We start from the raw sequence: 26153 nt of genomic DNA, 5'->3' as shown, positions 1-26153 counted from the left end.
TGCATATAAAGGGCCAACATGTCAAATTGACACTTAGGCACAGATACACAAAGCTTGGTTAACTCCAAGTTCATACTGTGACGTTACCTAAATCCATATTTGTTAACGCATATCCACAAGGCTAATTATAAGCAGAAACCACAGCCAAAATACATCTCGTTAGCCTTGGCTAATGTCACAAGAGCGTCCTATTTTAGTAGAGTGCTTATTGACCTACAGTATTTCCACCCCAAAAAACTCCTGGAATACCTGGGAAATCTGCTCATTTGAATATGCAAAGTATTACATTCAAAATGTTTCAATTAGCATATTTCCCAGGCGTCTCTGTTGTGTTCACAGGTATCTCCACCTGTGTTGTAGAAATGAGTGTTTGGGGAGGTATGTAAGTCAATGAGGACTCGACTTAAAAAGGACTCTCCCCTTCTACAGTATCTTCCAATGGCCATATATTAGGTCATTGATGGTTAACCGGCTGCCCTTGGGTTTCACCTGCGGGCCCCCAGCCCCAGCAGCCAACGCTCCCTCTCTCCCCAGTGCAGAGGAAGTGGAGATGTTGCTAGGGTGGATAAATATTGTCCCTCTCCCCTCTTGTGCTGATACCTAGTTCCCTGAGTGGGAAGAGCAGTAGGACAGTATTCACCAGTGTGTCGACATTATGCAGCTGTCCGGAGTGGGGAGAAGCTCCTATCCGCGGCTGCAACGTCCTTAACCGCTGGCCTAGATTATAGCATTAGCAACATGAATTCTCCAGCAAACAAACTGCTAATGCAAGTGCATGTCTTTTGTATTTTCATGTTTTCTTCCTTGAAGACAAAGCGATCGTGACGAAGCTTCTGTAATGCCCCTTATAGCTGCTGGCTTTACCAGGGTACGTAACACAAGCACTAGATTTCTTGTTGTTTGAAATGTTCCAATTCATTGTTCTCTATTTAACCCATGTGCGGCCAGTGGGGCCCTTAATCGCATTGCCTTGCTAGCAACGAAGGGGTTAACATTTGATGAGCAAAGAGATATTTCTCTATGGGGGAAAACCTGTTGGTGGCGGAGTAGGCCCAACTTTTTTTTTCTTTGTATTTTTAGATGTATCTGGTCAGGATTTGGTTGTCATATATAGTAGCACTTGGGTTCCCCCGGGTATCACTAAAGGGTTCCCTGCAATTTGCAGGTCATTTGGAAATTGTATCAAATACAGAAGAATTTAAACTGCATCTGATCTCAGACGCGCTATTAGAGAGGGTTGGGGTTCCTTACAATGCATCTGATCTCAGACGCGCTATTAGAGAGGGTTGGGGTTCCTTACAATGCATCTGATCTCAGACGCGCTTTTAGAGAGGGTTGGGGTTCCTTACAATGCATCTGATCTCATACGCGCTATTAGAGAGGGTTGGGGTTCCTTACAATGCATCTGATCTCAGACGCGCTATTAGAGAGGGTTGGGGTTCCTTACAATGCATCTGATGTCAGACGCGCTATTAGAGAGGGTTGGGGTTCCTTACAATGCATCAGATCTTAGACGCGCTATTAGAGCAGGTTGTCATAATGTCACATAGGGTTCCTTCAACAAAAAAAAAGCTTGGAAACCACTGAATTAATGTGGCTTTTTTAAACAAATAAAATGCATGTGTGAAAAGGGCCCAAAATATCGCCACTGAAAATCATTAACCTTTCCGTGCTGGAAGCGAGCAGCAGAGTGCCATGCCTGTTCCCATTACCAGAACCACATGATCGCCTGTGTAGCGGCCTCGTGGCTGGGACCCACCCTCTGACATCACGAGCGTCACGCTGGCGCCTTCGGCTCTCGGGATTGGGGATGTGCTTTAGAAACTAGCAAAGGCGTATGACGTTAGCCGAATGTCACCAGGGGCCCCTACCTAGCATGGCAGCCTTTGCGATGCTAGGGGGACACTTTAAAGCATCCATCCTATTTTTTTCCCTTACGTTGGTAGAAACTGGAGGTTTAGCCGTTGGCGGTAAAGTTATCTTTTTCCATTTTTTTGTGTATTAAAAATCATGTGGTTTTTTTTTTTTTTAATCTCTAGCATATTGAGGTTACCGTGGTAACCTTTAGACTGCACTGGGCTCCAGGGAGAGCTTCATTTTAACCTCCCACCTTATATTTTAAATGTATATATCTCCTGAACGAAGGATCAGATGAAAGCAATAGAAACGGCGTTGGAAAGGGCAAGAAGAGATCTCTTAAAGTACGGTATAAAAAAAATTACGGGGAAATGGGCAGCAGCGCAGACAGCTGCTGAAGGCTAAGGCCATAGTACCGCAGAATGTGCGGAGGCATCCGCACGCTGAGCGCACAGACTGTGTTAAGGCAGCGTTCGCGTCCATGTGGCGTGTGGGCGCGTGCGCACGGGAGGGGGCGCGCTTTGCGCAAGAAATCAGTTCAAACTGATTTCTCAGCGCGACAGGCCGGTCACATGAGTGGTTCGCCCAATGAGGGCGAACCAGCTCCGTGAGGCCCCTACGCACGCCCCCCCCCCCCACGGCCCGTCCACCATGGCCAGGGAAAGCACCCGCTTACCTCACTGCCTCCGCGCGAGCGAAGGCGCCATGGCCGCAGCCTTAGAGATTACATGGATCACAGGTCCATTCGTTGGCATGTAATGGACCTGCTGTAGTGCAATAGACTATCACAGATCCGTATAATGTGTCATCTTTCGCCTAATAGGAATTCTGCTGAGAGCCCATTAACTACGTTATTCTCACATTTCAGTAAAAAAAAAAGCTCTTTACAGAGGATTCGGTAATGATGCCATTTAGTGGAGTGATGAGCTAATTTTCACTCCAGAAGGTCTCCTGAGTCCTTGGCAACCTGCTTGATGCACAAATACTAATGGGTTTCAAAAAACACATGTCAATGGTAAAGCAGACCAAGACGGCTACATTGTAACTCTTCATCTAACGCAGCACCAGTCCTCCAGAGCGCCCCAACAGGTCAGGTTTTGAGAATATCCCCGCTTCAGCACAGGGGGCTCAATCAGTCCCAGCTTCAGCACAGTTGGATCAGTCAGCCCCTGCTTCAGCACAGGTGGATTAATCAGTGGCTCAGTGACTGAGCCACTGATTGATCCACCTGTGCTGAAGCTGGGATATCCTGAAAACCTGACCTGTTGGTTGGGGGTCTTAAGGACTGGAGTTGAGAACCACTGATCTAACGAAATCAGGATACATTTGAATGTAAATAGAAAGACTTCTCTTCAGATATTACCATTAGACAATATGTAGGATGTGAGAAGTCTACCCCAGTTTTTCATTGACGTATGAAGACACCAGGGCCATATCGGCTAAACGGTGCGAAGCGTCATTCACTTGAATGGACTTGTAGGCTATCTTGCAGCTTAGAACTGCTTAGTAAATATGGGCCAAAGTATTTTTATTTATTTTTAATGTTTTTTGCCCCTTTTTTTTTTTAACCCTTGTGGAGAAGGAGCGGCTCAGTGAGTAAAGACACTGACTGGCACTGAGTTTGAAGCAGGGGAACCTGGTTCAATTCCTGGGGTCGGCACCTTGTGACCTTGGGCAAGTCACTTTATGTCCCTGTGCCTCAGGCACAAAAAAAAAAAATTGTAAGCTCTATGGGGCAGGGACTGTGTCTGCAAAATGTTTCTGTAAAGCGCTACGTAATACTAGCAGCGCTTTACAAGAACATGCTATTATTATTATTATTACTGCTGGGGGATCAAAGCAACACTTTTGCTTTGCTGCATTGCTGGCCGGTCTGGAATCAAACAGACTAAATATATAAATGAGAAACTAAAATTCAGCTCGAAAAATTTCATTTATGATTTTGGTGGAAAGAAGAAGTCAAATGTTAGTAAATCACCCCCTTTAAAAACATAGGAATGTATCAGGGCAATTGTGGAGCAAAAATAACAGCGTTTTAACCCTGCCCCAGCTTGCACGTTGGGGAGAAGTTACACGGTACACAGGTTATAATGAGCTACATCACATTCAGCTTGCACCTTGGGGAGAGTCAGTAGGAAGAGTTACATAGTGAACAGATTATAATGAGATGTATCACATTCTGTGTCTCTGTTCCAGCTTGCACCTTGGGGAGAGTCAGTAGGAGGAGTTGGGGGAGTTACATGGTGCACAGATTATAATGAGATGTATCACATTCTGTGTCTCTGCCCCAGCTTGCACCTTGGGGAGAGTCAGTAGGAGGAGTTGGGGGAGTTACATGGTGCACAGATTATAATGAGATGTATCACATTCTGCGTCTCTGCCCCAGCTTGCACCTTGGGGAGAGTCAGTAGGACGAGTTGGGGGGGAGTTACACGGTGCACAGATTATAATGAGATGTATCACATTCTGCATCTCTGCCCCAGCTTGCACCTTGGGGAGAGTCAGTAGGAGGAGTTGGGGGGAGTTACATGGTGCACAGATTATAATGAGATGTATCACATTCTGCGTCTCTGCCCCAGCTTGCACCTTGGGGAGAGTCAGTAGGAGGAGTTGGGGGGAGTTACACGGTGCACAGATTATAATGAGATGTATCACATTCTGCATCTCTGCCCCAGCTTGCACCTTGGGAAGACTCAGTAGGAGGAGTTGGGGAGTTACATGGTGCACAGATTATAATGAGATGTATCACATTCTGCGTCTGCCCCAGCTTGCACCTTGGGGAGAGTCAGTAGGAGGAGTTGGGGGGAGTTACATGGTGCACAGATTATAATGAGATGTATCACATTCTGCGTCTCTGCCCCAGCTTGCACCTTGGGGAGAGTCAGTAGGAGGAGTTGGGGGTGTTACACGGTACACAGATTATAATGAGATGTATCACATTCTGCGTCAGCAGCCAATATGAAATTAGCAGGAACAGAGAGTCTAAGGGCCACATCAAGGCTTCGCACCAGTTGAAGAACCGTGAAGAATCAGTGGGGGATTGTTTGTATCCACTTAGGGTGACGATTGGTTACTCTAGAGGTGCTCTGGTGCTACTGCTTCATAGGAGAACTTCCCAACCTGTAGGAGTGTGTGGTCAGCATGGGTGGATTCCCCTATCGGGTGGATCGGTGCGGTTGGCCGGGGCTGCGGCTCCCTGGCCACCTGCAATACTCTTCCTCATCCTGTCTGCACCGGTATCCAACTACTGCCCAACGGGAGGAGGGAACTGGGGAGTCCCAGGGACGAAAGGACCGCTCCTCACCCCAAGGTAAGTGTGTGTGTAAGTGATGAGAGTGGGGTCTTGCTGTCTCCGGCAGCGTCACGTCATGGCATACCGACGTTAGATGATGCCATGACATGGCGACGCATTGCCATGGCGACGTGACGCCGCGACACTGCAGGAGGAGGGACGCTCTGCAAGTAATCGCCCTGGCCGGCTGGTAAGTACAATCCCCTGGTGGTCGGCAATCTATGAAAGAGAAGAAGAGCACACAGGCCTTGAGTACATTTTTAACACAATTAAAATCTCTATTAGTCACAAGTAATACTCCTACAATGTAAAAATTATTTTAAGCTTATCTGTATTAGGAGTATCAAGGAGCCCCTGTATATACAGTGGGTGTTCTCAGCTGGTAACGCTGCCTCCTGGAACCGTCGGTACCCGTGCGCTCTCGTGCGCTCTCGTGCGCTTTCTGTTCTGGTCGCTATAGCAACTCGGGCGCCACACGGAGTGCATCTCCTTCCCTCTCCTCACGTTCCGTGCACCCAATAGGTCATACGACTGCATGTTCTGCGCGTTTGTGCCGACGCGTCAGCGCTCTCCTTCCTCAGGGCCGGTGCAGAATCATTGACTACAGTTGTGAGAATGTCTTCCAATTTGCTTTGCGAAAAAACTGCAAATTGGCCCAATTTACAAGCTCGCGTGAAAAATGACCAATGCCTTTAGGACCAGCGCTGCAGAATAGCAACGGAATTTGTAAACAGACGCCACCAAAAAACTTCAAAATATATGATTGGGAAACGTCTATATTGTTGTAGAAATTAATAGATCTGTTTTAGAGGAAAAACGCACACAGCTTATGTATGTGTATATATATATATATATATATGTATGTATGTATGTATGTATGTATGTATGTATGTAAGTATATATATATATATATATATATATATATATATATATTATATATATATATATATATAGCAAATGTAAATATACTGTATGCTCATTTGCATGTCTTAGGCAGGTCTGCAACCCCGCCTTTCACCATTATCACCCAGCACACAACACTTCCACTGCAGCAAGGGATTCTGGGAAATGACATGCAAATGAGCACACGGTGCCACTTTTTGCTTCAAAAACCATTTTATACATGGTTCCCTATAGGATTAAGCTTGCTGCATGGTCACAGCTTTGAGCACAGCCAGGGTTAAGATGCATAGCCAGAAGCTTAAGCCTATAGGGAACCATGTATAAAATGGTTTTTGAAGCAAAAAGTAGCACTGTGTGCTCATTTGCATGTAATTTCCCAGAATCCCTTGCTGCAGTGGAAGTGCTTGTGTGCTGGGTGATAATGGTGAAAGGCGGGGTTGCACACCTGCCTAAGACATGCAAATGAGCATACAGTATATTTACATTCGCTATATGCTTTGCTGTGGAGGGTTTTTGTCACTTTTTTTTCTCACCATAACTTAACTCAGTATATGTATATGTATGTATGTATATACAGTATGTATGTTTAAAAAGAAAAAATTAAAAGCGCACACTCCATGCTAAAATAACAAAAACTGTGTTCTTTAATCCATATAAAAAGGCAATGCGCGCTAGTTCAGACAAGAATAAAGCTCAACCCCCTTATAACGCTGTGCTTGGGGTCCAAAGAATCACATCGCGCTATAAGCGGATCGCGTTAGAAATAATGTACAATTGTATGCACTGTACAATAAAGTATTTAAGATTCCAATAATCGTGTCGAAAATTGGGAGCCGCGCTTGCATCGCGCTATAAGCGGATCGCGTTAGAAATAATGTACAATTGTATGCACTGTACAATAAAGTATTTAAGATACCAATAACCGTGTCGAAAATTGGGAGCCGCGCTTGCATCGCGTTATAAGCGGATTCGCATTGTAACGGATCGCGTTATAACGGGGTTGAGCTGTAATTGTATCCAAGCATCAGGTTCAGTCTCACATATGATGGTAATGTATACGGAGTTGCTACAGTGTCCTTGTTCGTTTGTGAAATATGAGCTACTGAGTAACCAACTCACCCAACTGATATGGTGAAATCAGCTGTTAAAGTCCCGTAAGGAAACACGTAGGCAGAGTACGGTGTGCTGCTCTGTCCATTGGCAGATTCTTAAGAACGGATTGGATTCTACAGATCCGTCCCCGGGTTGTATCTAACGGAGGGTTTTGATGAATCCGCGCAGATGGAAACCACCTGAATCCGTTTGCGGATTTGACACCCCCCGAAATGGATTTTGGAGGTAACATGAGCGAAAATCCGGGAAACGTATTTGGACGGATTCGCACTTCACGATATACAATCTTAGCTCAAAACCCAAACCCCCAGTGTTATATATTCTGTGACATCTGGAGGATTACAGGGAAAGTGACTTAAATATACAACTGTAAATAAAGACGCCCCAGTGCAACATCCAATGTGGCAAATCATTGGATTCATTTCTACGGTTTATTTCTTATACCGTAAGTATGGGTGAATCTTTTGGCCAGACCTGCAAACACAGCAAAGGTAGATCCCATCAGCAGGTCCTGCGCTACCGACTTTATACCAGCAGGCGTTATTGCACCTAGTAACACTTTGTGCCCACTACCAATGGTGTCTGCTCCCGCTGGCGTGTTGTGTGTATGTGTGTGGTCATGCTACAACGCGCCAGTGGGAACATTAACGGCTGCTACATTTGTATCAGTGACTTTGCGTTCATTGTCCGCCCGTGGAACTGAAATTGGAAACGGGTAGGGGTGGGTGGGGGGGGGGGGTGTAAGATGCAATAATGAATATGCTTACATAGGCCTAGCCTGTCGGTGTTACATTTCACAGGTGTAGGACGTGGCCAGCCTTTTGCTGCTTGTATATATGTAGAACTCCCGTGCGAAATCTGAAGGTGATGTGACAGTTGTGGATTGTGACGGCGCACTTTTCCAGGATTGAGCAGAGAACATGCAGTCCATGCTTTAGATGAGAGGCATGTATTCTGGCAATAAGGCAGCGTAGCCTGTGCCCAGGTTGTGCAGAACTTGTACTTGGGTAGAAGAAAGAACTGATAACGATATATTCCGGATATACCACGATGCGTATGATGTAATGCATTAGCAATCTGCATGCTGTTCTAACACCGTGTGTTTTTAATAAAAGCTATTTAATGAAATTATAACATTTGATCCCCCGTTTTTTTTAACCCTTTGGGTGCCCAGGGACGTAGCTACTAGATGATTGGATATGGCACTCCAGGGGCCCAGTGACGTAGCAGCGTCGTCATAAACGTATCGCTCGGTTTTTTTGTATGGGAGATCGCGAGGGCGCCATCTGTGATGAAAGTGGAATGGAAGGAGGCGGAACCCCTCCCCCTTCCATCATCCGTGATGACGGGGTCGTGAGTGCCGGAGGTGCCGAGGCACTGCCCCTTCGGCACTCAAAGGGTTAAATAGAAATGTTTACTTTCCAGGCAATTTGGGTGTGGGCTTTAAAGTTTTCTTTTTAAGGGGTGAGGTTCTAGCGACATCGTTTTGGGCTCGGCTGCACATCTCAAACATACAGGGTGTGGACCTTTTCCAAAAGCATACAAGGATGCCCATTTATCTGGCGAATCGTGGAAGCCAAAGACGCAAAAAAAACATCATCTGACATTGAAGATCATGCTACCCGGACCCCGAATTGGACAATTTTAACTCACGCAAGAGTATGTCTCAAGAACTTCCGACATAAAGGCTGGCTTTTAAACAGGACGGCCCCTTGTCAATATGCTCCAAAGTTGTGTTTCCTGTGCTCGGGGAGATTTTCGCTCTAACCCGTTTCTCTTTCTCACTGTAAACGTTTTCTCTCCCCTACTCGATATACTGTGCAGCCGGCTTCCTTTGTGCTTGGGAACAATTCAGCTCCATTCATTTGAATGAGTAAGTGGAAAACGCTTTAGTCACAGGTCACTCTTTGGCAATGCTGCGTTGTTCTCTCGTTACGCCAATAAAGCGGATTTGATTTGATCTGGAAGACCGTGTCACTGCATGTTAAGTTCTACACCTCATCTCTCTAAAGAGGCAATTCCTCCTAGGACCAAAGTGAACTAATTCCAGTGACCTGTTTAAGGGGTCTCACCTATGTGATTGGTACCATTTTTACCCAAATCTGACCCTTCTAAGTATTTATAATTGTATGTTTTAAAGTGAGACTTGGGAGGGGTTTGATTCCCTCTGGCTGCTCTTTTCTGTGTGATGTCACTGTGTGATGTCACTGTGTGATGTCACTGTGTGATCAGCAAGTGCGTCCCTGCCTCCCCTTATCGTTATTGGCTCGCTGATAAGGACAGTGCGGGATAAGGGGAAAGCAAACAGGTGATTGACAAACACTGCCCTATTCAGAGACCCCTAGGAAGAAGATCACTTTGTAACTCATTTCCCCCAAAAGCCAGTTAAACTGGTTAATAAAGTAGGTTTTCTGCCTGATTGTGAGATTTCGTAAAGGTGCAATCTATTTCCCCAATATTGGATGTATATGTTTTTTCTTTGATGGTTGTCAATACTCTGCCATATCCTCTGGGTTTTTATTTTTCAGACCCGCCAACAGATATGCGGAGAGCTAATTTGCCCATTGCTTGATTGGCACAATTATTTGCCCTGCCTGCTCTGCCCCTGCGCCCCTCCTTACCTTGAATGCGGCGTAAAATTACGCAGCGCGGTCATGTGACATCGTCTCGTTACCCACAGCATTGCCATGGCGACGGGCGTCAAATGACGCTGCGGTGTCACGTCACGTCGCCATGGAGACGCGTGGACGTGAGGCCTGGTAATGGAATTTACAGAGGCCTCGCACTGGGCCTCTGTAACTGCTGCGCCCCCCTCTAAAATCTGTTGCTCCCCCAGTTTGCGCACCTCTCAACTTCAGTCCTCAAGACCCCCCAACAGGTCAGGATTTAAGGCTATACCAACTTCAGCACAGGGGGCTCAATAATCAGTGGCTCAGTCTACTGAGCCACTGATTGAGTCACCTGTGTTGAAGCAGGGACTGATTGAGTACCCTGTGCTGAAGCAGGGACCGATTGAGTCACCTGTGCTGAAGCTGGGACAGATTGAGCCACCTGTGCTGAAGACCGGCAAATGTTGTTTTTGTTAACAGACGTCAAGAGCTGAAGCCCATTTGGGGGTTAAATTACTTAAGAAGGTCGAATGTTTTAGTTTCCTCCATAAGAATATTACTTTGGCCAATGTAACAGTAACAAAAATAGAATGAGTAGACCCAGAGGAAACAATGTACTTACTGTAGCTGGAAACATAGCTGCAGCTGGTCTGGCTACGCTACAGGTAATGCATGGACTGGAAAAAGAGAGCATGGAAGTGTATTTATTTATAACATTATTTATTTCTAAAATGTTTTACCAGGAAAAAAGACATAGAGAGTTACCTCTCGTTCTCAAGTATGTCCTGGGCATAGAGCTACGGTGACAATTCATGGTTATATTAAATGAGCAGAGGATATACATTCAATTTACAGACATTTCATGGATAGGTAGAGATAATATATGATTATGAGGTTATGTAACAGTTATAGACAAGATTAAAATGGTGTCAGAAGAGGTAGGATAGGCATGGAAAGTGTCATGTTAGAAGAGGTAGGACAGGCATGGAAAGTGTCGTGTTAGAAGAGGTAGGATAGGCATGGAAAGTGTCATGTTAGAAGAGGTAGGATAGGCATGGAAAGTGTCATGTTAGAAGAGTTAGGATAGGCATGGAAAGTGTCGTGTTAGAAGAGTTAGGACAGGCATGGAAAGTGTCATGTTAGAAGAGGTAGGATAGGCATGGAACGTGTCATGTTAGAAGAGGTAGGACAGGCATGGAAAGTGTCATGTTAGAAGAGGTAGGACAGGCATGGAAAGTGTCATGTTAGAAGAGGTAGGACAGGCATGGAAAGTGTCATGTTAGAAGAGGTAGGACAGGCATGGAAAGTGTCATGTTAGAAGAGGTAGGACAGGCATGGAAAGTGTCGTGTTAGAAGAGGTAGGATAGGCATGGAAAGTGTCATGTTAGAAGAGGTAGGATAGGCATGGAAAGTGTCATGTTAGAAGAGTTAGGATAGGCATGGAAAGTGTCGTGTTAGAAGAGTTAGGACAGGCATGGAAAGTGTCATGTTAGAAGAGGTAGGATAGGCATGGAACGTGTCATGTTAGAAGAGGTAGGACAGGCATGGAAAGTGTCATGTTAGAAGAGGTAGGACAGGCATGGAAAGTGTCATGTTAGAAGAGGTAGGACAGGCATGGAAAGTGTCATGTTAGAAGAGGTAGGACAGGCATGGAAAGTGTCATGTTAGAAGAGGTAGGACAGGCATGGAAAGTGTCATGTTAGAAGAGGTAGGACAGGCATGGAAAGTGTCATGTTAGAAGAGGTAGGACAGGCATGGAAAGTGTCATGTTAGAAGAGGTAGGATAGGCATGGAAAGTGTCGTGTTAGAAGAGGTAGGACAGGCATGGAAAGTGTCATGTTAGAAGAGGTAGGATAGGCATGGAACGTGTCATGTTAGAAGAGGTAGGATAGGCATGGAAAGTGTCATGTTAGAAGAGGTAGGACAGGCATGGAAAGTGTCATGTTAGAAGAGGTAGGACAGGCATGGAAAGTGTCATGTTAGAAGAGGTAGGACAGGCATGGAAAGTGTCATGTTAGAAGAGGTAGGATAGGCATGGAAAGTGTCATGTTAGAGGAGGTAGGATAGGTATGGAAATTGTTGTCTTAGGCTGGGGCCATAGAGGGGGTAGCAGGGCTGAAGCGCGCTGACGCTGAGGCTCGCGCTGATTGGATGTTTTCAGCCGACAGCGCTCTGAAAAACAGTTTGGCTGTCGGCTGAAAAATCCAGCGCATCAGCACGCCTGCAGACGCTCGCGTGAGCCCCCTCTAAAGTCATCCTCATGGAGGATGCAGGGGCTCAGCGCTGCTTGTCCTTCTATGGACTCAGCCTTAGAAGAGGTAGGATAGGCATGGAAAGTGTCATGTTAGAAGAGGTAGGACAGGCATGGAAAGTGTCATGTTAGAAGAGGTAGGACAGGCATGGAAAGTGTCATGTTAGAAGAGGTAGGACAGGCATGGAAAGTGTCATGTTAGAAGAGGTAGGATAGGCAATGTATTGTGTTAGACGAGGTCTTCTCCCAAGCAGCTCACAATCTATAAGGAAGGGTAAGTGTAAACCCAGTGTACAGGATGAGAAGGCTGGTGTGTTTCAGATTGTAACAGAGCAGCTGTAACATCAGTGAACGGCAGTACATGGCTGACACCCTTTGGTTGCCGCCTTTGGGGCGACACAGATATAGGCTGAAAGGGTTCAGACCACAGAAAAAAGGTTTCCCCAATCCCCTGAAGTATCCTCATCTTGCAATGATTTATATTAGGCTTTCATATATTGAGAAACGGTTGAATGCACCCCACTCAAAATAAGCTTGTAACAGGGGACTTATCCCTGTTCACAAAGGTGCCTCTAATCCAGCAGTGTGGTGGTTAACTGCTGGTAGCAAATTAACTAGCACCACCTGCCTGATTACAGGTAGTAGAAAAAGCCTGCATTTGAGACAGGAAGTAACTCCTCCCTAGCTCTGACTGAGAGCTGACCTTTGGAGAGACAGAGCAGAGGTTCTTGAGTCCCAGGAGAGACTGACCAAAAGAAACCTTATCTCTGGAGCTGATGGGTCTTGAGCTCTGCACAGCAGAGCTGAATTGAAGACACAGGGAAAACTACTACACCTGAAGCTGAACCAGGAAGTGAGATTTTCCCTCCAAGAAACAGATAAGACTTTTATTCTTAAGAGACTGCTTATATCTGCTTATTTCATGTTATATGTTTTGGGGCTGCGAGAACTGCTTGACTAAGGGAGATGTGAATTATTGCATAGTGTTTCACTAGAAATACTCCCAAGTGAATGGAAGCTTTGTTCCCCCCCCTGTGTTTGGATAATTTTCCTGATGAAAAGGAACAGGCACAATAAAGCCTATTATAATTTCACATTATAAAGCCTCCTAATTGTGTACCTCTGTGAAAGTCCGTCCACAAAGCTATATAGACACACACAGGTATAGCTATGAGGCAGGTATAAGAGGTATCCAATGATCCACATGCTTATTGTTCCTGTAACTTAAATAAGTGACTGGAACAATAAGCAACATGTAAAGCAGGGGTTTCCAACCTTGTTTTGGTGAAGGAACCCTATGTGAAATTCTGAGAAACCCCAACCCTCTCTAATAACGTGATCAGATGCATTATAAGGAACCCCAACCCTCTCTAATAACGTGATCAGATGCATTATAAGGAACCCCAACCCTCTCTAATAATGGGATCAGATGCATTGTAAGGAACCCCGACCCTCTCTAATAATGTGATCAGATGCATTGTAAGGAACCCCAACCCTCTCTAATAGCGCGTCTAAGATCAGATGCATTGTTAGGAACCCCAACCCTCTCTAATAGCGCGTCTGGGATCAGATGCATTGTAAGGAACCCCAACCCTCTCTAATAGCGCGTCTGGGATCAGATGCATTGTAAGGATCCCCAACCCTCTCTAATAGCGCGTCTGAGATCAGATGCATTGTTAGGAACCCCAACCCTCTCTAATAGCTCGTCTGAGATCAGATACATTGTAAGGATCCCCAACCCTCTCTAATAGTGCGTCTGGGATCAGATGCATTGTAAGGAACCCCAACCCTCTCTAATAGTGCGTCTGGGATCAGATGCATTGTAAGGAACCCCAACCCTCTCTAATAGTGCGTCTGGGATCAGATGCATTGTAAGGAACCCCAACCCTCTCTAATAGCGCGCCTGAGATCAGATGTATTGTAAATTCTTCTGTATTTGGTACAATTTTCAAATGACCAGAAAATTGCAGGGAACCCTTTTGGGATGCCCGCGGAACCCCAGTTGAAAAACACTGATGTAAAGAAAAACACTGATGTAATCTACTCCCAAGTACCTTATTCCACTGAAAACCAGATTAAAGGATTGCTACGTATCCATTCAAGTATTTTGTTATGTTTGGGTCATATGGTACAACAGCCTGTTTACTTCCCAAGTAGTTGCTTTGCATACAGATGTAGCCAGGTACTGTCCCTTGTGCCCCGGAGAACGTAAAAGCTGCGGCTTCTGTATCCACCTTTCCTCTGTGTGAATTCCTGCTGCCAGGGGATGCCGCGGTCCTATTTCCGCGGCTTTCCTCCACAGCAGGGACAGTACATCTGGCTACATCTGTACATAGGGGCTTATCCTTTATCGGCCAATGTGGTCTACCGGGATGTTTTTTTGGACTGAATTCCCCATTGACGTCATTGGGGAATTTGGGCCAAAAACGGGCAAATTGGCCAATTAGATGAATATAGAATAAGCCCCAAAGTGTGGTATCCGTATTATTATTATTATTATTATAATGCGCCAACATATTCCGGGGCGCAGTACAATAGGGTTGGAGGACGAAAAACAATAATTTAGACATATTGTTACAGTAGTTGAGGAGTGCCAAGGAGCTTACACTCTATAAGGAAGGCTAAGTGGACACATAAGGTACAGGGGGATAAGAAGGTTGGTGAGTTTCTGACAGCTGCTAGTTAACTAAAGGAGTTGGCGTTTGGGAAGTAGTATGCGGGATTGTGCGGAGGTAGAGTGGCGAGCAGGATGTTGTAGAAAGATGGAAAGGATTCAATATGCATCTGAAATATTAGGACAGGAGTTGAGGGTTGACAGGTCTAATGTGTGTAGGGCTCACCCAGTTAGAACTTTGCAATGGAAGAATTGTATTTACCGACAATGGTTCTCCTCGATTTAGACTCCAAGTTAAATGTGCATATTACTCCAAAAGTCAACATTTCAAATTCTTATCTAATTATTGAAGGTAAACGCTTACTGCTAGAAGGGTCTGTAAGGGTCTGACCACCCCAGGCGCTTAGTAAAGTGACCGCGTTTACTTTAACTTCCTGCTTTGAGAATGAATGTATTCAGTAAATGAGTTAATGCACTGTTTCAATAAGTAAAGTGGATTTTTTTCTTTTGCTTTTCAAATGTAGAGATATGTAGAAAACTCCAATATTATGGCCTGTTACAATGAGCTTATTCAGCTAGAGTTTGGAGAAGTTCTTGCACAATTTAAACTAAGGTAAGAGATTTCAATGGTTAGTATCTCATTCTATATACTTCATTAAGGTCCTGTAACGTTGTATTCTAGATTGCCGGCATGTATTAATATCCTGATATTTTAAAGGCGTGCTTTAGAATGATTCAAAAGCATCACATTCTTGTGTTTGCTTCTGCATTGTTTTAGTCTGCAATTTGAATCTGCACAACGTTTGGCGATAATTGGCAAATCGTCTTCATATGACTTTGGGAACGGTATCTACAAGTGTTTCATCCAGAAATAGATATACGCACTCGGTTAAGTGAAAAAGGGGTCTTTTAGGCTGTTTATTGAATATACAAAAGATCGACAGAGCACGACGTTTCGGGTGTTAACCCTTCCTCGGGTGTATAAAGGTCCTGCCTAAAACCAATACTATTTTACAGAGTTGAAACCCTTGGAACGTCCAGAGCTAAATTGCATTACTTGTACCTCTGGGGATCCTAGGGTTTCCTAACCAATGTTCTCCCAGGCTTCCTATTGGCTTTGGCACCTGTGCGATTTGGTAGCCATTTTGATTTCCCTAGATGTAGCAGATACACCCGTAACACGGAGCTAAAAGTAAAATGGGTTCCAATGCTGTAACAAAAATCAATTAAAAACCGAACAAGATTGCTACTTCAAAGGTGTTGATTTGGATGCCCAGCTTTGTGACAAATGTAAAGATTGTGTTAAACAAGTGTGTTAGGATTGTGTGTTAGAATTGAGGCATATATGTAGGCATACAAAACCAGGACTGAATCATTATTACACTGTTGGAGTTGGTTGGTAGGTATGCGCGCACAGAGCTAAAGAAAATACCTTGGTATGAATTAAGATGGTTAGAATGGCACCAACTTTAGGGAAGATACAGTAGGTAAATGGCATCCTTGTATAGAAAGCCTTTACTCGAGTGCAAGTGTATCTGGATGATTTAGTTTATATTTGGATATAGCATTGTCTGTGAACTCATTTGCTTCAGGAGACTTTGATATTTCAATGTACCCCTTCAATGGGTGAGATGCCAGCAATGCAATAAAAATGTTAACCTTGTGTTAATTAACCTTTAGAGTGCCGGCATTTCCAGGTGATGTGGTTGCTCCTTGAGAGCACTCAGCCATGACCTCCCTCTAAATTAGAAAATGAGCCAAGGCCACTGGCGTACCTGGTACATCACAAGGGCCACTGGCATACCTGGTACATCACAAGGGCCACTGGCGTACCTGGTACATCACAAGGGCCACTGGCATACCTGGTACATCACAAGGGCCACTGGCGTACCTGGTACATCACGAGGGCCACTGGCGTACCTGGTACATCACGAGGGCCACTGGCGTACCTGGTACATCACGAGGGCCACTGGCGTACTTGGTACATCACAAGGGCCACTGGCGTACCAGGTACATCACAAGGGCCACTGGCGTACCTGGTACATCACAAGGGCCACTGGCGTACCTGGTACATCACAAGGGCCACTGGCGTACCTGGTACATCACAAGGGCCACTGGCGTACCTGGTACATCACAAGGGCCACTGGCGTACCTGGTACATCACAAGGGCCACTGGCGTACCTGGTACATCACAAGGGCCACTGGCGTACCTGGTACATCACAAGGGCCACTGGCGTACCTGGTACATCACAAGGGCCACTGGCGTACCTGGTACATCACGAGGGCCACTGGCGTACCTGGTACATCACGAGGGCCACTGGCGTACCTGGTACATCACGAGGGCCACTGGCGTACCTGGTACATCACGAGGGCCACTGGCGTACCTGGTACATCACGAGGGCCACTGGCGTACCTGGTACATCACGAGGGCCACTGGCGTACCTGGTACATCACAAGGGCCACTGGCGTACCTGGTACATCACATGGGCCACTGGCATACCTGGTACATCACAAGGGCCACTGGCATACCTGGTACATCACAAGGGCCACTGGCATACCTGGTACATCACAAGGGCCACTGGCGTTTCTGGTACATCACAAGGGCCACTGGCGTACCTGGTACATCACATGGGCCACTGGCGTACCTGGTACATCACAAGGGCCACTGGCGTACCTGGTACATCACATGGGCCACTGGCGTACCTGGTACATCACAAGGGCCACTGGCGTACCTGGTGCATCACATGGGCCACTGGCGTACCTGGTACATCACAAGGGCCACTGGCGTACCTGGTACATCACAAGGGCCACTGGCATACCTGGTACATCACAAGGGCCACTGGCGTACCTGGTACATCACAAGGGCCACTGGCATGCCAGATAATAGACATGCATGAGCCAGCTGCCACTATGCTGTGCAGAATACGGTACGCAGGGAAGAAATTCAAGTCAAGGACAGCGGTCCCAGACTTTGCAGAGTTCATTTGTAACATCTGTCGTTATAATACAAGAAATGACTGTTCTTGGATACGTGGAGTTGACCGTGAGCCGTGCAGGACCCAGAGATGCAGTGTAACCATTACCCATATGGAATGTTACATTCAAAGGCTACGTTTTGATTGATTAAAATATTGACCTTTACTTTAACGCATGTGCTGTTTTGCAATTTGTTAGCAATGAAGGGATTATCGGTCAGTGAAGACCAATACCCCAAATGCCAATTTACACGGTTACATAGTGTACATAGATTGTAAGATCATCTGGGCAGGGATTGTGTCTGTAACAATCCTATGTACAATGCTACACTACGTTGTAATTGTGAAGCACTTTGCGTCCAGCGCTGTCACCTTCTATTGAAGGCTAACCCGGAAACTTTTTGCAGTTACATTTTTTTTTTACATTAATTTATTTTATTTATATATTTACTTCTTTTATCTTCACTGGCGGCGGCGGAAGCATCTCCTCCTGGAAGGTCCTGTCAACATTGGCTCTGCGACGTCAAATGGTGCCACGTGGCCTCAACAATTGAAAGTCACGTGACATCGCGGCGCCACGTGACGTCAAGTCGCCTTGACAACGGGACGCCCTGCGGTATCGTGTATGCCGACGGGACGCCTCGGTGTCACCGCATCATGCGACGTCCCGTTGTCATGGCAACGGGACGCCGCATGTCGCTGCGATGGCGCGCAGCGTCCCCTTGTCACGGCAACGCGACACCATTTAACGTTCGCAAAGTCATGTTGACCGGACCCTGCAGGGGCAGATGCCATGGGTAAACCCCCTGCCCGGAGAGACACGGCCGAAACCCATAGTCTCCGGGTCAAACCCGCAATTGGGGCAACCCTGTTTGAGTCCCATTGGTATAAAAGCACCATATGAAATAAAGTTATTATTATTACAATTCGGGTGTTTCTTTCCGTTTCTGGCGTTGTAACTCTACTCTCCAGTGTACTGTGTGATGGAAGTTCAGTATCTTATTTTGAATTGGAGAAGCTTGACTCCAAAATAAAGTTTGTATGGTGTCACTGTTTAATATTCATCCCCATTTATGTTACGATTGGCAGTCACAGGTTTAATAGGTTAAAACAAAATTATCTTTTAAAAGGGACATTTAAAGCAGCAGTTCAAGCAATATCCTACATGTGTGTTTTATAATAAATCAGTTCTGTACTATGAGAAAATACTTGTAGCATTTAAAAAAAAATATATATATATTTTAAAGATATTTTTAATGTTTCTAATGTAGGAAGCATTTCCAAAGTGACAGCCCCCATTCTCCTCCTTCTGGCTCTTGAGCCCCGCCCTCTCTCTATCAGTGAACCAATTGTATCTTGTAACTGCCCAGTCAATCATATTCTAGGAACTACATTGTCCACAATGCTGTGCAAGAACTGAATTAAATAGCCCCGAGCAAGCGATTGATTATAGGAGAACAGATAGATCTGCAGTTTAGCTAATCACTTGTCAGTGTGCAGATTGTATTGATGCACATATTGTTTGAATGGGGAAAAATATATTTATATATTTTAAAAAAACGGCAGCTTGAACTGCAGCTTTAAGTATTTTTAAACAAAATTGAAAAATAAGGTTGTTTTTTTTTAACCTGTTATTCAAATCACTGCCCTTACTTCAATTATGCGTAATACTGCGTCCGGCATGACAGCCTTCAGTTACAGTACTGTCTCCTGTATGCAGCATTGTACATGCGCTGCTCTCATGCCTCTTCCTTTATGAAGCTATTTAAAGCATTGCTTTATATCACATGATGTTACATTGATGCATGATCGATGGGTAACACCCCCAACCCCCTTCGCCTCCAGTCGAGGGTCCTTCGAGTGGCGAAGGGGTTAATAGAAAGTTGCTGTGCCCTCGTTCTGATGTTATCTGCAACCTCTTGCTGGGGTCTGCTTATTATTCCAGTAAAAGCATTTTATTTTTTTTACACCTATTTATTAACTTGTCAGGGAACATTGAATGCACGTCTTAGGCTTTGATCTTCTGCTTTTGCCATCATGAACATGCCAGAATCTCCCCCGTGTCTCCCCACTCGACAGGCCCGCCAGAACTACCCCCCCCATCCCGCCCCCACGCTGTCAACAAGCTACTAGCACTTGTCAGGCCGTCAGCAACCTCCTGCCTCCCCTTACAAAAACCCAGAGCCCAGATCCATACTCCAGTCCCGGGCCCCTGGGAAAGCTGTCGTTGAACCTTGCCGTCACCATCTGATTTCAATGCGCTGGTTCTCAACTCCAGCCCTCAAGGGCCACCAAACAGATCCGGTTTTCCAGATATCCTTGCTTCAGCACAGGTGGCTGAATCGGAGACTCGGTCGAAGGCAGAGCCTCCGATTGAGCATCCTATGCTGAAGCAGGGACTGATTGAGCCACCTGTGCTGAAGCTGGGACTGATTGAACCACCAGTAAGTCAGGTTGTCAGGATATCCCTGCTTCAGCACAGGTGGCTCAGTCAAAGACTGTTTGAGCCACCTGTGCTGAAGCAGGGATATCCCGAAAACCTGACCTGTTGGTGGCCCTTAGGGACTGGAGTTAGCCAGCCCGTGCTGTGTGAGATGTGGATACACCTGTAACGGGTATTCCCCCACCCAATCGCAGATTCTACTGTGTGAGTGCAGGAAACATATATTGTTACTCAGGTGTGGTGCATTACCTGTTGGCTCACAGGAGGGCTGAGCTTCCGCCACGGGGAACCTGGGGTAATTATACTAGGGGTGATCACTTACAACATCTTCTCGGTACAGCGCCTCCACCTGCGATGGCTCCCACCAGAGGGGGAGTGGTTCCTCGCAGGACAATCAATAATACCATACACAGTGCTTTATATAACTAAGGACTTTACTAACGAATAATAATGATAACCTGTGTCTCTCTCACGGTGAGACACTAACAGTGACGTCTCGCAGGACGATTCCCAAACACTAGGTGATCCCACCCAGTGTCCCAAGAACCCCACCCAATGTCCCGTACTCCTACAGAGATAGTCAATGGGTGACTGCGCAGTCACTAAGAACCTCTAGGCCTGTTGGTGCACATGTGATGGTATAATACCTGCCGAGCACTCCGGTGCTCGGGTCAGCAACAAACTTCTCAAAGGGTCAGACGTGTGATGAATCCGTCTGATCCAACCGAACTCCTTGCACGTGCGGACCGCTTCACAGGAACCGCAGCGTCTGCTGTGTCCCTGTCTAATCTAAATGGTACTAACGTGACAGGAACCCTAACCTAGGGCCTGTCCCTGTAGTACAGCAACCTGTAGTGGCTTGGGGAACTCCTATGGGCCTGGCAGGGGTAATGACCTGTCCCACTCCCCCAACTACCCAAGTCCCTTCGGTAAGTGATCTGGAATGGACTAGAGTACTCTTTCATGCAGTACGTGGGCGTCTACCTACTGTTGGCTAGCCTAGTGCAGATCCTCTCCAGAATTCCTGCTCTCAGTTACCAGTTTATCCCTTCAGGCATCCTACCCCTAGCGCTACCTCAAGGTGACTAGAACAGCTATAGCCCTTCTCCAGACCCACTACTCTCTGACTAGTCCCAGCGCCTACAGCAGCAAGCTGTAGCTCACTGGAGGTTGGCAGTCAACGTGCTGCGCAACAAGGTGCCTGCCTGTCAGACCTCACAGCACTGACAGCCGTGACTCTGACAATGCAGCACTACACTAAGGGCAGCGTCCCTATCTTGGGCCTCCCTCAGCAATTACCCACTAACCTAGTGGGGAGTTGGGGCCTACCTGGGGTGTGGGTACCTATGGGGTGCAGGAGCTGCTCTCGCTCCCCGCACCTTGCTTCCCTCACAGCTCCCTGACTCCAACTCTCTGTAACCTTCCTTTCCCAGCTCCCACTAATGTAAGTGGCAGGGTCCCTAACCCGAGGGCTGCCCCTGGCAACACTCACCTTACTGGGGAGCTGAGCTATCTCGAGCCCTGGGGGTGCTGGCCTAGTACAGGGAGTCCCTGACTCCTGTACCCTACCTCCTTCCCTGGGCTGCTCCGGTCTCTGACTGATCTAACGTGCTGCAAGCCCGCCAAATGTATCTCTTTTCCCAGGGGTCTCCTAAGCCCTATTGGCTCCCTGGTGTCACATGGGGCTCGCAAAGGCTCTTGGGATATATAGTCCCAGCTCAGAGCCTTCCCTGGTAGGCTAGGGGTTCGCGGGCTTTTCCCTACCTTCACTGCGCTTGCGCAAGCTTTCCCGGGCTGCCTCGACCTTCCCTCAGCTCTCCCTGCTCTCGCGCGAGCTATCCCTGTCTCGGGGGCTGTCCCTGCGCCTACGCGTCCCTGCGCATGCGCAACGCTGTCTTCAATGGCGGCGCCCTGCTTGTCCGGCCTCCGGGACCTTAGAGACGCGATCGCGGCCTTAGCAACCGCCCGATCGCGTCCCCGGCAACCGGCCGCAGGCAGGAGAAGCCGCGCTGCTCCCTGCTCCAGCCCCCACCCTTGGAAGCAGCCGTCGGGTCTGTCGGCACCCGCGACCGAGCTGCTCAAGGAGAGGGGGGTCTCCAGGAGCCACGGGAGCTCCAGGCTACACTCTCCCCCTGGTGAAACTCCAACGACCTCGCTTGGATGGCAGACATAACCTGGTACACAGTTATACAATGAAAATGCAGGGCATATGTACAACCTATCACTGGTGACTTTAGACATCAGGTTACAATACAGTTCACATACCATACCCGAGGCCAGCTGAGCGTCAGCTGTTTGCTGAGACCATTCGTGGGGTGCCCCTAACTGATCAAGTGGGGGTACCCCACTGTTGCGTCCGTGAGCCTCCCCCAGAAAAATTTCTTGAAGAGCACACCGGAGGGCAACAGTCACTGGTTCCTCGCTACTTCCTCCCCCTGGTGGAAGGAGTAGCACCATGTCTCTGAAGCAGACCTTTACCCGGTCACCCGCGGCATGGATGCGGTAGACCAGGCGGCCAGGACCTTTTCCGCGGTCCACTACTTGGCGAATGGCACGCTCCCTTTTGGGCTTAAGGGAGGCAATTTTTACTAAATCCCTCGCCACACAGTCCTTGTCCCTACGTACTTGCGAGGCTTCCGCTGGGAAGCGAGCAATGGACAATGTCTCTTTCCTCAAAGTCTCTGTTTCACCTGGCAGGGGGTAAAGGGTAGATACCTTACCACTGTGGTGATTCACGGTAGCCAACAGGTCCTCGGGGACGCTGTCAGTTCCCACCTCGGCTGTATCGGGACCTGTCCCCGGCACTTCTGGGACAGTCCACTTACTGGCTTGAAACTCGGGAGCGTTGGATCCCGGTCCTGGGACCATTTGAGTCGGAGCGCACGGGCTCACACTCGGTTCAGGAGCCGTAACTCTGACCTTTTTCACGGCCACCTCCATCGGAGCCTGTGGGGGGCAAGGGGGTTCCTTACCACTCTGCTGGCTTGCAATGGTTTTCTCTTCTTGTGGAACACTGTCAGGTATCTGCGGTGCTTCACCTGACACCACGACAGAGCTGACTGTTCTCTTCAACTGAACGGTAGGTGGTAGATACTGATCCACTCGCATGGCGGAACAGCTTTCTTCTAGGGGGGCCACCTCCCCCTGTGATTCCTCTGTCTCACTGCTGGGGTGGTTCGCCGGTAGGCGCATCGCCACCGATGGTTCGTCCTTTTCCGTAGCTGGCTGGGCCTCAGTTCTTCCCGCTTGGTTGCAACAGGGAACCAGGGCAGCCTTGTCTGTCAGCTCCTCCACCTCCGTGGTTGAGGTAGAGCAAGTAACAGCATCTTCATCTCTGTGTTCTGCCATCTGAGATTCCTGCTTGGGATCTGGGACTGTAGACTGCAGCAGCACAGGCTTTAGAAACTGTGCTCCGCAACAAGCACACTTGGGACCCCAGGTCGGTTTGCCACCTGGGAAGTCACACTGGTCACAAGCACATCTTATGCACCCCTCTCCATCCACCCAGGCCACCCGGTATTTTATGGGTAACCTAACATGGTTAAAGTCCATACCACCAGTCAGGTTCAATTCCTTTTGTAGACACGGGCACACAAGAAAGGATATTTTCCCCCCTTTGTATCGCCAGGCTCCATAAAACTGCGGGTGTGTTTCTCTACAATCTGTACTGTCTTTAGTGGGAACAGCGGTTATGGGTGAAGGCTTACCGTACTTGCTCCCCCTGGTGGAATCTGAAGGAGGGGCTCGCTCTATCACTGAGTCACTCACATTGCGGGGGCGGAGCTTAGGGTTTCCCGCCAAACCCGTCCAGTTTGCAACATTTTCCCGCGCGGGCGGGAAATCAGCACGTGACTTCTTCATGGCGAACAAAAATAGCACAATTTAGAAAAAAATATACCGGGCACCCCAGGTCTATCTCAGCAGCGCCTCCAAATGTAACGGGTATTCCCCCACCCAATCGCAGATTCTACTGTGTGAGTGCAGGAAACATATATTGTTACTCAGGTGTGGTGCATTACCTGTTGGCTCACAGGAGGGCTGAGCTTCCGCCACGGGGAACCTGGGGTAATTATACTAGGGGTGATCACTTACAACATCTTCTCGGTACAGCGCCTCCACCTGCGATGGCTCCCACCAGAGGGGGAGTGGTTCCTCGCAGGACAATCAATAATACCATACACAGTGCTTTATATAACTAAGGACTTTACTAACGAATAATAATGATAACCTGTGTCTCTCTCACGGTGAGACACTAACAGTGACGTCTCGCAGGACGATTCCCAAACACTAGGTGATCCCACCCAGTGTCCCAAGAACCCCACCCAATGTCCCGTACTCCTACAGAGATAGTCAATGGGTGACTGCGCAGTCACTAAGAACCTCTAGGCCTGTTGGTGCACATGTGATGGTATAATACCTGCCGAGCACTCCGGTGCTCGGGTCAGCAACAAACTTCTCAAAGGGTCAGACGTGTGATGAATCCGTCTGATCCAACCGAACTCCTTGCACGTGCGGACCGCTTCACAGGAACCGCAGCGTCTGCTGTGTCCCTGTCTAATCTAAATGGTACTAACGTGACAGGAACCCTAACCTAGGGCCTGTCCCTGTAGTACAGCAACCTGTAGTGGCTTGGGGAACTCCTATGGGCCTGGCAGGGGTAATGACCTGTCCCACTCCCCCAACTACCCAAGTCCCTTCGGTAAGTGATCTGGAATGGACTAGAGTACTCTTTCATGCAGTACGTGGGCGTCTACCTACTGTTGGCTAGCCTAGTGCAGATCCTCTCCAGAATTCCTGCTCTCAGTTACCAGTTTATCCCTTCAGGCATCCTACCCCTAGCGCTACCTCAAGGTGACTAGAACAGCTATAGCCCTTCTCCAGACCCACTACTCTCTGACTAGTCCCAGCGCCTACAGCAGCAAGCTGTAGCTCACTGGAGGTTGGCAGTCAACGTGCTGCGCAACAAGGTGCCTGCCTGTCAGACCTCACAGCACTGACAGCCGTGACTCTGACAATGCAGCACTACACTAAGGGCAGCGTCCCTATCTTGGGCCTCCCTCAGCAATTACCCACTAACCTAGTGGGGAGTTGGGGCCTACCTGGGGTGTGGGTACCTATGGGGTGCAGGAGCTGCTCTCGCTCCCCGCACCTTGCTTCCCTCACAGCTCCCTGACTCCAACTCTCTGTAACCTTCCTTTCCCAGCTCCCACTAATGTAAGTGGCAGGGTCCCTAACCCGAGGGCTGCCCCTGGCAACACTCACCTTACTGGGGAGCTGAGCTATCTCGAGCCCTGGGGGTGCTGGCCTAGTACAGGGAGTCCCTGACTCCTGTACCCTACCTCCTTCCCTGGGCTGCTCCGGTCTCTGACTGATCTAACGTGCTGCAAGCCCGCCAAATGTATCTCTTTTCCCAGGGGTCTCCTAAGCCCTATTGGCTCCCTGGTGTCACATGGGGCTCGCAAAGGCTCTTGGGATATATAGTCCCAGCTCAGAGCCTTCCCTGGTAGGCTAGGGGTTCGCGGGCTTTTCCCTACCTTCACTGCGCTTGCGCAAGCTTTCCCGGGCTGCCTCGACCTTCCCTCAGCTCTCCCTGCTCTCGCGCGAGCTATCCCTGTCTCGGGGGCTGTCCCTGCGCCTACGCGTCCCTGCGCATGCGCAACGCTGTCTTCAATGGCGGCGCCCTGCTTGTCCGGCCTCCGGGACCTTAGAGACGCGATCGCGGCCTTAGCAACCGCCCGATCGCGTCCCCGGCAACCGGCCGCAGGCAGGAGAAGCCGCGCTGCTCCCTGCTCCAGCCCCCACCCTTGGAAGCAGCCGTCGGGTCTGTCGGCACCCGCGACCGAGCTGCTCAAGGAGAGGGGGGTCTCCAGGAGCCACGGGAGCTCCAGGCTACACACCATTGAGCTTTTTATTTATTTATTACTAGCTGAGAGCCCCGGCGTTGCCCGGGATGTTTGTGGTGTGGGTGTGGCATTTGGGTGGGGAGTGGTCCACGCGGCCCATGTGCGGTGGTAGTGCTGCTGTACTGATGGTGATTGTATCGGTGTGCTGATTTGGGAGGGTTTGGTGCTGATGTGGGGGTGCGGATGTGGGTGT

At 48.1% G+C, this 26153-nt stretch overlaps 1 protein-coding gene across 4 annotated transcripts in view; it reads left to right on the top strand.

The window, feature by feature from the left end:
- PDE8A (phosphodiesterase 8A) overlaps positions 1-26153 on the top strand; it is a 181937-nt gene that overhangs the window by 114626 nt on the left and 41158 nt on the right. For all 4 annotated transcript variants that reach the window (XM_075575585.1, XM_075575584.1, XM_075575583.1 and 1 more), the window contains exons 5-6: positions 811-868; positions 15164-15252. In XM_075575585.1, the coding sequence (XP_075431700.1) occupies positions 811-868; positions 15164-15252 (147 nt within the window). The remainder of the gene's footprint in view (positions 1-810; positions 869-15163; positions 15253-26153) is intronic.

Source organism: Ascaphus truei, chromosome 18 (assembly GCF_040206685.1).
Source record: "Ascaphus truei isolate aAscTru1 chromosome 18, aAscTru1.hap1, whole genome shotgun sequence".
NCBI lineage: Eukaryota > Metazoa > Chordata > Amphibia > Anura > Ascaphidae > Ascaphus > Ascaphus truei.
This window is presented reverse-complemented; position numbering and strand designations above follow the sequence as displayed.